Source organism: Phocoena phocoena, chromosome 4, assembly GCF_963924675.1.
Source record: "Phocoena phocoena chromosome 4, mPhoPho1.1, whole genome shotgun sequence".
NCBI classification, from domain to species: domain Eukaryota; kingdom Metazoa; phylum Chordata; class Mammalia; order Artiodactyla; family Phocoenidae; genus Phocoena; species Phocoena phocoena.
In genome coordinates, this window is record NC_089222.1 from 134,360,651 (window position 1) to 134,376,100 (window position 15,450).

The window sequence follows — 15,450 nt, forward strand, 5'->3', positions numbered from 1 at the left end:
CAATAAAAATTTTTTTAAATAATAAAATAAAATAAAACATAACCAACAAGGACCTACTGTATAGCACAGGAAACTATACTCAATATTTTGTAACAACCTATTAGGGAAAAGAATCTGTAAAAGAATAGATATACATACAAATGTATAACTGAATCACTTCGCTGTATACCTGAAACTAACACAACATTGTAAGTCAACTATATTTCAATTAAAAAAAAAGCTCATTTAAAAACAAGAACCATGAACAAGTGTTTCTCAGAAGCCACAAACATGACAGGCCTTTTTATTATCTGATGTTAGGAAGCAGCCTTAGGAGAGCGATCTGTTTACTGACCTGATGAACGGAGCATGTTGTGGTCTGATAAAAACAAACAGACAGACGCCCACCAACTGCTCGGAGGCTAGCAGCACATACTTGTTGTCTCTGGAGATGGTCTTCTGAAGTTCCACAGCCCAGAGCTTCTGATTTGTTGTGCTAACAGAAAATATTAAAAAGGGAATCTTCAAAAAGATGGTGACAGTAATATAGCCTGTTTTATAAGACAGTTGTCAATTATACCTTTATATGCCCACATTTAATAAAACTACTGACGTCACGAAATCCACACCAACAGTGAAGTCTTTACGCGGGCTGGGCTTTTTTGTTTGTTTCCTTTAAAAAGGAAAACCCAAAATTTAGCCAAAAGAACACCCACACTTCAAAGTCTATCCTATTACCCCCTTACAAAGAAAATATGAGCTTACTGATTAAATGAGTGCTCACCATGTGAGTAATCTCAAGCTTGTATACTGTATTTTTTCTTTAGTATTCATTGGGATAACAGAGAAGAACATGCTTCCAGATACATTCTCCTGCCTTTTCTTATTTTTATGGGTTATAGTATCTTAAAAAAAACTTATAATGGAAAAATTTAAACATCCACAAAAAAGAGATACTCATAAAATAAACCACCGTATACCCATTATCCAGCTTCAACGTTTATCAACATTTTGCCAATCATTCTTCTTCCATACCCCCTCCCCTTTTTTTAAACCTGAAATATTTAAACACAAATCTGAGACATAGGCCATTTCACCCAGAAACACGTTGGTATGCACCTGTAAATGCAACAGGACATTTTCATTTTTGCGTAGTCACAATGCCATTATCACACTCAAATATTAACAATTCTTTAGTATCATCTAATACTCAGTTCATATTTAAATTTCCCTGATTATCTAAAAAAAACTCTTCTTATAGTTGGTTTCTTTAAAACAGGGTCCAAATAAGGTCCACACATTGCATTTGCTTGTCTCTTAATCTCTCTTAATCTTTAGCAGTCTCTCAGCTCCCCCAACCCTCTTTTTAACGCTATTTATTTTTTAAGAAGCTGGGCTATTTGTCTGTAAAATGTTTAACAGTCTGGGTTTGTCTGATGTGTCTTCATGGTACCTTGTCCCTCTGTCAGGTTTGTTTTAAACTGGTTACTCTAGAAGCTTGATTAAGAAACATTCAATTTTATTGATTTGTTTTGGCAAAAATAACCTCACAGGTGGTATAGTCACCCTTGCATCATAGCAGGAACTAATCTCTGTGATATTACACCCGATAGGCTGTTAGGACCGTGACAATTGACTCATTGTAATAAAAAGTTCCTCCACTGATCCTTCTTCTAAGGTTTTAACATCGACTGATGATCATTGCCTAGATCCATTATTTCATTAGGGGTTACAACATGTTGACTTCATAATTTCAGCATTCCATGGGCATTTGTAATAAGTTGGAATTCTTCTATAAACAACTTCTCTCTTATCAACTACTCAGTTATTCTGAAACACAGTTCGTATAAAGAAGGTAGCAAAAATGCTTGAGTCTTTCTCTTTATACATTTTCAGAGTATTAAGTTTGTGCCCAAGAACCTCCAATGGCGAGCAAAAACAATCTTCTCGTAGTTCCAGGTCATACAAACGATAAACGGTAAGCCAGAATACGACCTCACATCCACCCATCTAATCTAGCTAACACTATGCCACACTGCCTCCAAAATACAAATTCAGAGCACGGATTCCCTACCAACCCCACCACCAAGACTTGGATTCTGAAAACAGAACGACAGCTTTCATCCCTTTCTTCAGCTCTCTCAATGAACCCTGATCACTCTATTGCAAACCACACACGCCTCCCCACCTCCGCATGCCCAATCCCCTGACCTCTATCTATCTACTTTCGGTTGCACCTACCGTCTTCTAACATGCTATATAACTTACTTATTCGAGTTGTTTATTGTCTGTCTCCTCCACTAGAAAAGAAGGTGCACACAGGTAGGGATATTTGTCTGTTTTATTCATTGATGTATCTTCAGCACTTAGGGTAGGTGCTCTGTAGATATTGGTTAAATATATGAATGAATAATCACCATTTTCATTAAAGAATAATTTGATTAATCTCTACTTAGACCAACAACTGAACAATGTGTTTGGTACTGGGAGCCCTCAGAATATGTTCTAAGACCTGAATCTGTATTTTCAGGAAAGAGTCAAACAGCAAGATGAATGAAGTCGGAGTTCTTTTCTACTTCCCTGTATAAATTGTTATTCACTTTAGCTAAGAAGAAAGTTGTCATTTTCAAGACTGATGACTATAATAACATACTATTTCAGCCCATAATTTTATTCTGAAAATCTTTTTTAAAAAGTCACAAAAGAGGACTTCCCTGGTGGCACAGTGGTTAAGAATCCGCCTGCCAGTGCAGGGGACACGGGTTTAAGCCCTGGTCTGGGAAGATCCCACATGCCGTGGAGCAACTACGCCCATGCACCACAACTACTGAGCCTGCGCTCTAGAGCCCGCGAGCCACAATTACTGAAGCCTGCACACCTAGAGCCCGTGCTCCGCAACAAGAGAAGCCACCGCAATGAGAAGCCCGTGCACCGCAACGAAGAGTAGCCCCCGCTCGCCGCAACTAGAGAAAAGCCTGCACTCAGCAACAAAGACCCAACGCAGCCAAAAGTAAAATAAATAAATAAAATTAAAAAAAGAAAAAGATTCTTTAAAAAAAAAAGTCACAAAAGATGGGCAACTACTCAACTTTTAAAGCAAGCATCATTTCTTAAAATAAAACACTTAAGCTTTCAATTTCACTAAAATAATCCGTATTTGTAATAACACTTCAGAACATCAGTTCTCTGCTGTGGTCAGAGAACATCCCTGAGGATCCCTAAAACCCATGAGGTCAAAACTGTCTCCCTAATATCGCTAAGAGATTGCCTTTTTCACTGTATTGACATTTGCACGATGGTGCAAAAACAATAAGTGCCGATGTCTTAGCAGGAATCCAGGCACCAAACCGTACTAGTATTCCTTATCATCTTTACCCCCATGCGCTCACAGTTTTAAAAAATGCCATTTCACCTAAGAAAATCCTGATGAAGCAGTAAACATTATTAACTCTGTCAAAGCTCAATCCTTGAGTCCCATCTTTATAGTATTCTGTGTGATGAATGGACAATACACATCGAGCACTTCGCTGCATACTGAATGCATACACCCTGGCTGTTTCAGAGAAAAGCACCTGATACTTTGAGTTCAGAGCTGAAATGCCCCTTTTTTCATAGAATGTAAGAAAGAACGAGTGACAGACTACGGTTATTCAGATTTAGATTATTTGGCAAACAGTTTTTCAGCCAAGTCTGTGTTTTCAAGGGAAAAAAAAATAGCATCTATTTCCAAAGATAAAATTTATGTTTTCAAGCAAAAATGAGAATCTTGATAAACCTGTATCTGCTCCTCTGATCTTGACAGCTTCCACACACTTGACGAATTTGCTGATGAGATGAGTGATGAAATGAACCAATATAATGTTTAATATTGTACAATGAAGCGTGTCAAAATTTGGAAGATCTACATAACTCAATGAACTAATATGCTCCAAATGACCAACACATGATGTTTCAAAATCATGCAAGGGTAAAAGATAGACCAATGTTTTAATATAACTGAGCACAAAAAGGTCATCGCTATGGTTTCAGATTCCACACTGCAACTAACCTTTGGGAAACTATTTGTTAAGTGGTATCAGAGAAGAAATGGTCTGAAAAGGCTATTAAGATATTTCGGTTTCCAGCTACATATTTATGTGATTTTCTTCATATAATTCAACCAAAACAACATATTGCAACAGACTAATGCAGAAGTAGATGTGAGAATACAGCCGTCTTAAGCCAGATTCTAACGACATTTGCAAAACTATCAATCAATGCCATCCTTCTCAGTAAATTTTTGTTTTGGAAAACAGCTACTTTTCAGGAAGAAAATGTGTTATTCATGCTAACATGTATGAGTTTATTATCACTGTTATTTTTAAATGAATTAAATGTTTTAAATTTTTCATTTCTAATGTGATATATATCAAGAGATAAAACTCACATAAATAAAAGTTCTTTAAGATTTTTAATATGTTTAAGAGTTTAGAAAGACCTGAAACCAAAAAGTTTGAGAACTGCTGTTTTATAGTTTAAAAAGCATCTTCACATATATTCTCTCAATCTATCCTTGTAACAAGTACTTAGTTATCTGCTCCCCACGCCCGTCAACTAGAAAGTTTCCCTGTGTGTTACCTGGCTGGCTTACCTTGCATTCACAATGTTTCCAGCATTCAACTCTACCATTTCCTCAAAACCAATGGCAAATATATCAGTTGGTTTACTTCTTTTATCTACAATGAAGCATCCAGGAGAGACTTTTAAGAGATGGCCTTAGTTAAATGGCAAACCCCCTACCCCCCAACCCAACTAAGATCAACATCAGATCTCATAAAAGTCCACTTTTGTGTTTCAAGTTTAACCAAATTCAAATTAGAGGCAAAACCCCCTGAGGGGGACAAAATTACTTTCCATTTAGTTTCTGTTTAGGTGACCTAAGTTTGCCTATCTAAGACTGTTATTCTTGAAGATCCTTAAGTCCTTTCAGAAATCATTTTGAAAGAATTCTTGTTAAAGTTTGTACCATGGACAGCAGAGAAACAAGCCACTTCTCAAAGGCTAAAGTGACTCAAAATGGAGAGGGAAAGAAATTTTTCAGAAAGGGTACAAATAATAAAGTGGTTGAGTAACAGTCTCAAATTAGAGGAAACAGTTGAGAGGGATTTTTTACACTTAAATTTGAAGATTCCTAAGTGGAAGCAATCTAGGAAAATGAGAAGAGTCAGGGGCTCAGACTAACCCGTCTGTTCTAGCCATTAGCTCTCTCATAGCTGACAAGACCAAAAGAGAACAGAGCTGCTTTAGATAAGCAACCCCAGGGTACTTTGGGTGTCCCAAGCATTCAGAAATGAGGATAAATAGCTAGAGAAAGAACTTATAAATACTATGAACAAATACTGAGAAAAAAAAATTTATTGACTGCTGTTACGTGCAAGGCTTATATACAAATCTTCTCATTTACTACACAAACACCTTAGGAGACAGATTATATTTGCCTTTTATTTACAGACAGGAAACTGAGGCTTTGGAGAACCTAAGCAACTTGCCCAAGTTCACAAATAAAATGCAGTGGCCCAACTCTGGAACGAAACTGCCTGAGTTCAAACCCTGGCTGTGTCACTACTAGCTGAATGACCTTGGGCAGGTCACTTCTCTTACTGTGTCTCAGTTTCTCATCTGTGAAACTGGAATAATAATAGTGACGGTATATTAGGTCTGTTATAAGGATTAAATGAATAGATGTAAAGTAGTTAGAATTGTAGTATTAGCTGTTATTTTATTATTACTGCAACAACAGTTTCAAGTTAGGTTCAGTGTAAATGAAAAGGGGCATTTTAATAAAAGTTTAGGGAAATTCCCAGGGTTTAAGGTGCGACTGATTAAAGACAACTAAAAAAGGAAAATCTGCATCTCACAGTATTTCCTATGTACATCACCTTCATAAATAACACTTGGTAAATGTGTACCATTTGAAAAAGGACTTAAAGTTGACTTAAACGAAGAGGGCCTCAAATCCATGACTCTGGATAAAATCTGAATACAAGCATCCTCAGCTCAGTGTTTGGTTCTGGCTATTAAGAGCTTGGTGGCAGAGTACCCAAACTGAATGACAAGTACCGTTTGCTATGAAGGGCCAAAAAACGTCAAAACAAGTTTTGTAAAACTGCTCATGATCACCCTATTTCTTATCTTAGCAAATAAAGGACTGTATTTGAAAAATAGAACATATTAAATTTGAAAAATTATCAATCATAAAATAAGCTTGCTTTGTATCAGTCTAAAGAATAAAAACAGAACTAGTTTTTCTTATATGTGTAGTTTCCTTAAAGATATCAATTTATGTACGGATCCAATTTCCTGAGAATCAAATAACAAAGAAAAGGATTTTTTATTTTACCATGTTTTCTTATGAAGTAGTAGATAAAGGTGTAGGAATACAAAAGACCTAAGATTTGAACAGATTTACCTATAAGAATGTTGGTCTTCAAATGTATAAATCCCAGTTTCTTTTATAAGGTAATGCATACTGTGAAGTGCCACATTTCTTTTCTAGATTAATAAATCACAGTCAGGGTTAATTAATTAAATCCGTATTATAAAAAGCCAACCTTGAAACTCCTGGATGCCAGCTAACTTGGGTGCATCGAGAAGCCAGTCAGTGAGGGTCTGATTCTTAAAGGCTATGCTGCGAAACTGCTTCCCGCCATTCACATTCCAGGTGCCCACACATACTCGAATTTTCTTGGGCTTTGAATACTTGTAGAAATTCTCACACAGGCTCTTTAGAACTTTAGAAGATGCTAATCGAGAACAAAACACAACAGAATTTTGGCTGCATTTAATCATTTACAAAAACTGATTTTCATGACTGAGAAATGATGGCTGGAAAGTACAATTACCACCATCAGCACAAAGAAGCATCAGATACATGCATAAGCACAAAAAAGACAGCCTTGAACACAGAGCCCAGCACAATGCAATTAACCAACGCAACTTTAAAAAAATCATACATTAAGTACAATAGCCCAAGTAAAAAAACTATTACAAAATTAATGCAGCAACAAAAAAACATGCAGAACAGACAGTTCTGTTTCACGGAAATGGTACACTATTTTATGAAATACAAAAGCAGAGACTGCACATTTTTAGGAATATAACAACTGACTTTCATACAGCTTTCATTCGGAGGCTAGTAAAAATATGTTACTTCTCCCCAAACAAAAACATTCAAGAGCCATTACATTTAGGATTCTAGCTACTGACAGGTGGTTTGATGAATAATGGCTCCGTGACAAAAACACAAATTATGGACAATAATGAGAGGATGGAGATGAAGCCATGACTAAATGCCTCCCAGCTCAGAGGAGACACCAAGTCCTTACAAACGTTCTGCAGGACCCCAAACAACCTGCCCCGCCTTTCTGCCCTCACCTGCCACCCCATCCCTGTTCTCTCACTGCTCAGCCACTGGACCCTCACAAGAATGGAAGCTCCATGAGGGCAGAAATGGTCTAATATCCCTAGTGACTAGAAGAGTGCCTGGTACATAGTAAGTGCTCAGTAAGTAATGGTTAAATGAATAAATGTTCAATACATTTTGAATCCTCAATCCTTTCCCCACCGATTTTTTTGACTTCCACCTATCCTTCTTCCTCCTAAACCATGCTTCATTTAGGTTGAGTCAAATCCTTGGCACTTAAATTAATAGAGCCTTAACAGGACTTCAATCTAAAGACAGAGAAGATGCCCTTAACGGGCGGTTAACTGGCAAGAGGAAAGGGAAATCACAACGGTGCTCACCTTTCACCACAGGATCTTATTTTATTACGGTATTAATTATTATTGTTGGATACCAAGGTACATACAGCAAGCAGTCTTGTGAGAGAACGAGTGAAAGAGGCAAATAACTTTTTCGGATTAGAGTGAAAATAGTTTGACCTGTGAATCCCATGAAAGGACTGCTGATTTACACGACAAGCACGTCCCCACTGTTCCCAGGGGCAGGCGTGCACATTTCTAGCCCTCTTGCTATTTGGTTTGATTACTCATATAGAGGTGTCCAGTGGTAATGAAAGCAGATTATTTGTTCCGGCCTGCTGGTATGGTTAACTGAAAGCCTGCTGAACCTGGATAAAGAATAATTCTCTATTACTACAGATTATCACTGGTCTTTCTAATTGAAGTCATTGCCATTGTTACTGCTAGAAAACAGCTTCTACAATCTTTTCTACATCAAAACACAAGCTCCATAATGATTTAACAGCTTAAAATATCCAGCAAGACAAATAATGAATTGTGTGCACAAAAACATGTTGCCACGTTGGGTGAGCTACTAAAGTCTGTTTACAAATGGAATAAAAAGTTGACAAAAAATTCCTAGTTTATTCTTAACTGGTTGGCACCTTAATGTGCAGAAAGACATGAGTCTATGTTCAAACAGATGTCCATCCCTAAATACCATACCATTTCAGAAAATGGACTCCATGACGTAACTCAAAAATATATCCAAGGGCTCTCTTCCTCCATCCTTCTCAAAAAAATTGCCAATTGCCAAAAATTTAGTTTCTCAAAACACTCAGAACAATAACTAAGTGAAACAAATCTTAAGGGATACCAAATCTTAAGTGAAAGTCTTCTTCAGCTAAATTTCTGGCAAGAGTTTAGCTTTTGCTCATTTCACCACAGATTCAAGTTTAAAGACAAGATCATAAACCTTGTCCAGAGAATGAAGGCGTGAGATTCCTAAGAACAGGAAAGGCAAGAAAAATAATGACCTTTAGGTCTTACACACTTAACTCTCCTAAGTTTGTTAGCAATCTTAATGCTTTTTAGAAGATTTCAGATCATATTTTAGTACACTAAATGCCTTTTAAAATATTATGTGTGAGAAGCACCACTGAGTAGTCATAAATGTCACAGTACTCGGGCATTAATCCGAAAGACTCACACCTGGGTTTTTTCCAGTAGGCTATAAAGAGTAAGATATAACACTAATAATGTTTGTTCAATGAAATATGAAAGTAAAATTAAAACTAGATGACCTATATTTAATTGGAATTAAGCATTTGCTACAGGAATACAAAGAGCATTGCATATTTCCTTCTAAATGAAATACTTAGTTTTCTCAAACTCAAAATGTTTTTTCTCAGATTAAAACAAGGTTATCAATTTATCATGTTAGATTCAGAGGGCAAAATAAAGTTTCCATTTATTTGCGGCTTTATTTATATACAACATCAACTTTTTAAAAAAATAGAGAAAAAGTTGCTTTTATTTACAGATTGATTTTCTATACTGTACCTGACTGTAATGTCTGTTCAGAAACTATGGATGCATCAAGAAGAAAACAAAGAATCATTAGTAAAACAGCAAGTTACAGCTGAAGTCTAGAATGTTATGACAAAACATTCTCAGACGGCCTCATTTTTTTCTTTTGATTTAGTTTGATGAGTTAATTTTTTTCTGATGGCTGTAGGACACCAAAGATAAAAATAAATGATGATGACTGATGTAAACCTTCTGCATCTAAGAAAAATCCTATGGGGACTCGGTGATGTCCAGAGTTTCACAATCAGAAGGCTCCAGGCCTGCTTTCCAGGCTACTCCCGTATGTAAGCCTGTGTGTGTGTGTGCACGTGCGTATACTTGTGAGGGAGAATATGAACCTGAAAACCTAAGAGGCTGGAGGACTTTGAAATACTGAAGTTACTGCCCTTACACCTTGTAGTATTCTTTCTGGGACTCACCAGTTGATAGTTATAACAGTTCAGTTATAACAAAACATATACATTCCAGCAAAATCACCATGCTAGGCAAAATGGTGCAAATTCCCACAGGCACAGGGCTTATGGCAAAAATGGGGTTCGGGCACAACATTCAAACACTTCGGCAATGACGTGCCAAGAAAGATAGGAACCTAATATAAAAACGGTAGCAGAATTTTACACGTGTTAGACGGTTAAGGAATATACGAATACGTCTAAAATATGGCACTTCATTTTGACAAAGACCTAAGGTTTGCTCATAGAAATGGGCAGCAGGAGGCCTGTGCTTGTAAGTAATTGTGAATCCTGGGAGAAGAGATCTCTGCAATTGGACGGTAAGTTGTAACACCAGTTATGGATGGATCTGGCTCATCATATGTCTGGTGAACGGAGGGAGAGAGATGTCTCAGGTGTACGCACATGTGTATGTGTGTTGTGTATATTTCCACCCAACTCAGTTCTGCTGGGTGCAGCTTTCTGCATTTCCCTAGCATTATTACCAGTGAAATCATGCATAAACTACTGCAGAATTGGCATTATACTCAAAATGTTCCCTGATACAGCATCCCTGTTGGAACAAAATCCCCATTCTCAGAATAAGCATTAGAGCAGAACTGACTGTACTTTTTTTAAGGGTATATTTTTCATATAGTAAAATGTGCAGGAAACCAAAAAAACTGATGATCAAGTCTGGGAATTACTCAGGTCCCTCACTTCTCTTTCCTTCAACGGCTTACTTTCAGTTGTTGCTGATAAATGCCTCCATATCAAAGTAGGCACAGGTGGAAAGAGGTGATAAGATGCAAATCAGTCAGCATCTACTGCTGGAAGGCAGGAAGAAAGCCTGATGTTAAAAGCAGTAGCTAAGATCAGATTCTGGTTTTCAGAGCTTTAGTAGACTTCAGTCCCCAGCCTACTCACAGACCCCTGAGGAGCTGACTGTAATTAACTACCTTCAGCACCATGCAGAATTCTGAAAGAATCCATGATAACGTATTTGACTAAGTAATGACCCAAGAGTACATAATTTGATGAAGAACAATTTCTCCTACTTGAACAGGGAAAACTGAAAGGTCTGGTTTGGGGGCGGTAACGGAAGAAGTGAAAATGTTCAGAGTGCTACAGTGTTAAAATAGAAAAAAATATGAAATTAAGGAAGTCTATTCAGTTTTACAATGTATATTGAGTTTTCCCACGATACTGCTTAATATACGCTCACTGATATGAGCTCAAATTCTTTTGATTTTAATGAAAGACACAGTGAAAGATAAACAGCCATTCTGAAAGCCATATATTTATGTCAAATATTAAAATTGGGAATGATAGTGTCCAATAATAAGCATTTTAAAATTATTAATATGATTTAATGCTTATTCAAACAATAGCATTTAAAAGGTAGGACCAAGTTATAGAAACTTTTGGGGTGGTGATTAGCAAAATAACCAACAAAGGTATTGTTTTTTCCAATAAAGCAATGTTTTCTACATAATTATTAAATACTCTACTGAAAGTACTAGCTGAATATTTTATGAATTCCTGCCTTATATAAAGTTAGCAATACTTAAACCATTTCCCTCCTCAATCATAATCGATAAAAGAAAACATGCATGGGCCTCGGTTTTAGCTTAATAATTCCACTAATGATATAGACGTTTTAGGAGAGATAAACTTCCTTTGGAGAATGCAATTTTAGAAAATTACATGGACAGAAATTCCCTCCAAAACTATTTTAATCAACTCAATCTAACAAGTATTTACGTAAATAAGTTTACATTTACCTCTTGGACTTTTAGAAGGAATATAAGCAATACAAAGTAAAATATAAAGTAAGGACGCATACCACGCAAACTTCCAGTAGTTAAAAGGGCTCGAGCTTTGTCAGCTAAATCACTATTTAAAGTATTTCCCAGTAGCAAAACATCAATGGCCTCTTGCTTGGAGCTGTCAAAGAAGTTATTCTGAATTGTTCTACTAACAGAACGAGCACCATCTTTTAACTTTCCAGCCTGTTGGGGAGAAAAGCATGGACTTTCATTCTAAATTGTTTTTATTCAATAGGTATTCTGAAACTTTAAATAAGTTTTATATGACTTTACTGTAATAAAAAGGACCTAATTATTCTATTTTGAATATCAAACCATCACACTAAAATGCCTCAAGATGTCACTGTTTCTTTTCCTCTTTTGGATAACAGCTCTGCACAGAGACAGAAGAAGCTCAGGGCCACAACGGCATCCACTAATGATATCTAGAGCCTTAGAAGTTTAAAATTGTTTACTATAAAGGAAATAAACTGAAATATACTTATTCAAGACAAGGAAATTACTTCTTACATAGTAACTTTTAGACTTGGGGATGGATGGGATAGGTGGGGAGAAGCAGGGGAGATAAAGGAGGATACACTGCACTTGCATGTTCTCAGGAAAACTTCAAAGTACTCTAATAGTAGAAAAATGCAATTGAAATTGCTCCCAATAACTTACATTAGTTAAAACTAAAATTGAATATGAGAACGAAGGTCTAGTCTGTAACATGTAAACTACAGTTTGTATATTTTAGGTCACTTTGCCTATGTAAATATAAGTAATAAAAATAAATATATGCCAATTCCTACAGTGAGAGAGTCGATTACAACTTCTAATGAACATATATTTTACTCAGGTGTGTTAGCTATCATAAAGATATTTTAATCTTACAGATTTTGATGATTGTTTTAAAAAAACAACAACAAACTCTTGCCTTTTAGAAAAAGAACTTTAGTTTGCAATATGTAATTTTTATTCCTTAAAGAAATAACAGGAATTTGAGGCTTAAAACGTTATTCCCTTCCATAAAACATATGCAAATGACATGATTTGAAAAGAGACTCACCATTCACATTATCAGGCAATTAATCAAAAGGAACCCAGAGAAAGGAAAAGAAAGAGCAGTTCAGATGTTAGATTTTAGTTCAATTCAGACTAGAATATTTAATACATAAAATTTCATATCTATTTTGTTAGAGATAAAAGACCACTGAAAATATATGTAACCTCTGTACATAGAAAGTCAACTGCAGAAACAAAAAGGCAGAACATAAAAGAATATTTTAAGCAATAGTTGTAGAGAATCAGGTTTAAAAGCAAGAATTATGTTCTTTATTCAAAAGGAATACATGAAAGTTTAACAATCTCGGGTTTTCAAAAATAGGGACCATTTAAGGGGGCTTCCCTGGTGGCGCAGTGGTTGAGAGTCCTCCTGCCAATGCAGGGGACACGGGTTCGTGTCCCGGACCGGGAAGATCCCATATGCCATGGAGCGGCTGGGCCCGTGAGCCATGGCCGCTGAGCCTGCGTGTCCAGAGCCTGTGCTCCGCAACGGGAGAGACCACAACAGTGAGAGGCCCGCGTACCGAAAAAAAAAAAAAAAAAAAAAAAAAAAAAATAGGGACCATTTAAGATGTAAATATTTGTAAATGTCAATACAAATTATTTCTGTGAGTTGAACAAAAGGAACTTTTGCAGGTAAGGCCAATGCCTCTGAACAGAGGCATGACACTTTATGAGACACAGAAGAGGAGGAAGATTTGGAAATTAAAAGAAGACTTTGTGATGATGAACTTCAGCTGCTATATTGAAGCGGCTAAATAAGAAACTATAAAAGTGGTAAATGTCCCTGTTTCTATTTCTGGGGATAGGGATTTAGAATATTAATAAATTCAATGGAGGCCAGGAGCCATAAAAGGTCAATATTTAAGTATATAAAATAATGAAAAATACCTCAAGTATGCACCCAAAGTCCCTCAGTAAGGGCCAAACACTAAAGGAGAAAGTAGTCTGTAGATAAAAGTAATGATGAGGCACAGACTTATAATTATGTCCATATTTCACACTTCCTTTGCACATTTTGATAGCCTCCTTTTCAAAGTAAGAAAAGAAAAAGAATAAAAACCTAAGCCCTGGGCTTCCCTGGTGGTGCAGTGGTTGAGAGTCTGCCTGCCGATGCAGGGGACACGGGTTCGTGCCCTGGTCCGGGAAGATCCCACATGCCGTGGTGCGGCTGGGCCCATGAGCCATGGCCGCTGAGCCTGCGTGTCCGGAGCCTGTGCTCCGCAACGGGAGAGGCCACAACAGTGAGAGGCCCACGTACCGCAAAAAAAAACAAAAACAAAAACAAAAAACAAACTTAAGCCCTAATAGCATTCGGTTCACAGTGGGTGTGGCATAAATTGCCCATTGATTTATTAGTCCATCCAGCATTTATCACACATCTATCCAACAGAATGCACTGTGTCAAGTGCTGGGGAAACAAAGTCAAATAAGACAAGACTCTTTATTGGGAAGACTATGATTTGCGGGGGAGGGGAGGTTTTGTTTTGTTGTTTTTCTTTTTTAATTAAAAAAAAAATTTTTTTGGCCGTGCCACACAGCAAGCATGTGGAATCTTAGTTCCCCAACCAGGGATCAAACCCATGCCCCCTGCACTGGAAGTGTGGAATCTTAACCACTGGACCACCAGGGAAGTCTCTGATTTTTTTTTTTAAAGAAAAACATATTTGGGGGAATTCCCTAGCAGTCCAGTGGTTAGGACTCTGTGCTTCTACTGCAGGGGGCCTGGGTTCGATCCCTAGACCAGGAAACCAAGATCCTGCATGCCGTGCTGTGCGGCCACATACACACACACACACACACAAAACCAAAGGTTTAAAAGAAACATATTTTTAATCAAAATAATCTGAAAAGTAAAACAGATATTATGCAGGTGAAAAATCATTTTAAAAAATGTGAGGAACACATATCTAAGCCTAGTGGATTATCACTAAACAACTGAATATGTCATATATACATGTCCCTCAAACCTAGGGAAATAACTATCTGTTCAATCATTAGTATCCACTATAGAAGGAAGTGTTAAAGAGGACATAAAAGCATGATAAAGCAGAATTCTAAAACAGATACCTTATAAAAACCAAACTATTAATTTAAAAGAGTCCATTTAAAGCTTTGCTAAAGAAGGAAAAAGGATCTTTTATAATGTTACGATAGATCTAGATCTACCTTAGCCTTTCCTTCAAGAGCTCCAGTTCCTGCATAAATCTTACTGATTGAATCACCATTCACAGACCACATTGATCGAAAAACTTCTTGGAAGCGAGTCACCAGCTGAGGCTTTTCAGCTAAGCCGAGAGCTTCCAATTGTTTAGTTAGCATCTAAAATAGCAAAAGAGAAACTTTTATAAGTATATGAATACATTCATTATGATGTGACTTTTTAAGAACTACCAGAATCAAACCAAAAATTTACAGTTACAGGACTTTGTGGGTCTGGATTCTGAAAACACAAGTTTACTATTTCCCACCATGTCAATCTCTAAAGTAAATATCACATCAATGAAACCTACAAGTAACTCAGTATTCCCTTGCAGTAATAAGAACTTCTTTCTGGTTAAATGATATTAAGCTTATCAATATGGCCCTATGGGGAATTCCCTGGCGGTCCAGTGGTTAGGACTCCCCTCTTTCACTGCCGAGGGCCCAGGTTCAATCCCTGGTTGGGGAACTAAGTTCCCACAAGCCGCGCAGCCAAAAGGAAGGGAAAAAATGTCCCTATAAATCAGACTAGTTTATCTTGTTCACCTAAAAGAACAATACACAACAGCTCACATTGGAGCAGAGAAATATATCAATATTTACCTAGTTTATTTAAATATATGTAGAAATAACTATGCTTCTTTAATTTCTGGATT

At 36.9% G+C, this 15,450-nt stretch overlaps 1 protein-coding gene across 4 annotated transcripts in view; it reads right to left on the reverse strand.

Annotated features, from left to right (window-relative positions):
- The window catches only part of SYNJ1 (synaptojanin 1), an 87,076-nt gene that overhangs the window by 29,671 nt on the left and 41,955 nt on the right, over positions 1-15,450 (reverse strand). For 3 of the 4 annotated variants that reach the window (XM_065876700.1, XM_065876703.1, XM_065876702.1), the window contains 6 exons: positions 14,762-14,914; positions 11,566-11,722; positions 9,262-9,285; positions 6,570-6,761; positions 4,610-4,694; positions 335-475 (listed from right to left, as the gene is read on the reverse strand). In XM_065876700.1, coding sequence (XP_065732772.1) covers positions 335-475; positions 4,610-4,694; positions 6,570-6,761; positions 9,262-9,285; positions 11,566-11,722; positions 14,762-14,914 — 752 coding nt within the window. Of the gene's footprint in view, positions 1-334; positions 476-4,609; positions 4,695-6,569; positions 6,762-9,261; positions 9,286-11,565; positions 11,732-14,761; positions 14,915-15,450 lie in introns of all 4 variants that reach the window. The other variant, XM_065876701.1, reaches the window with a different exon arrangement.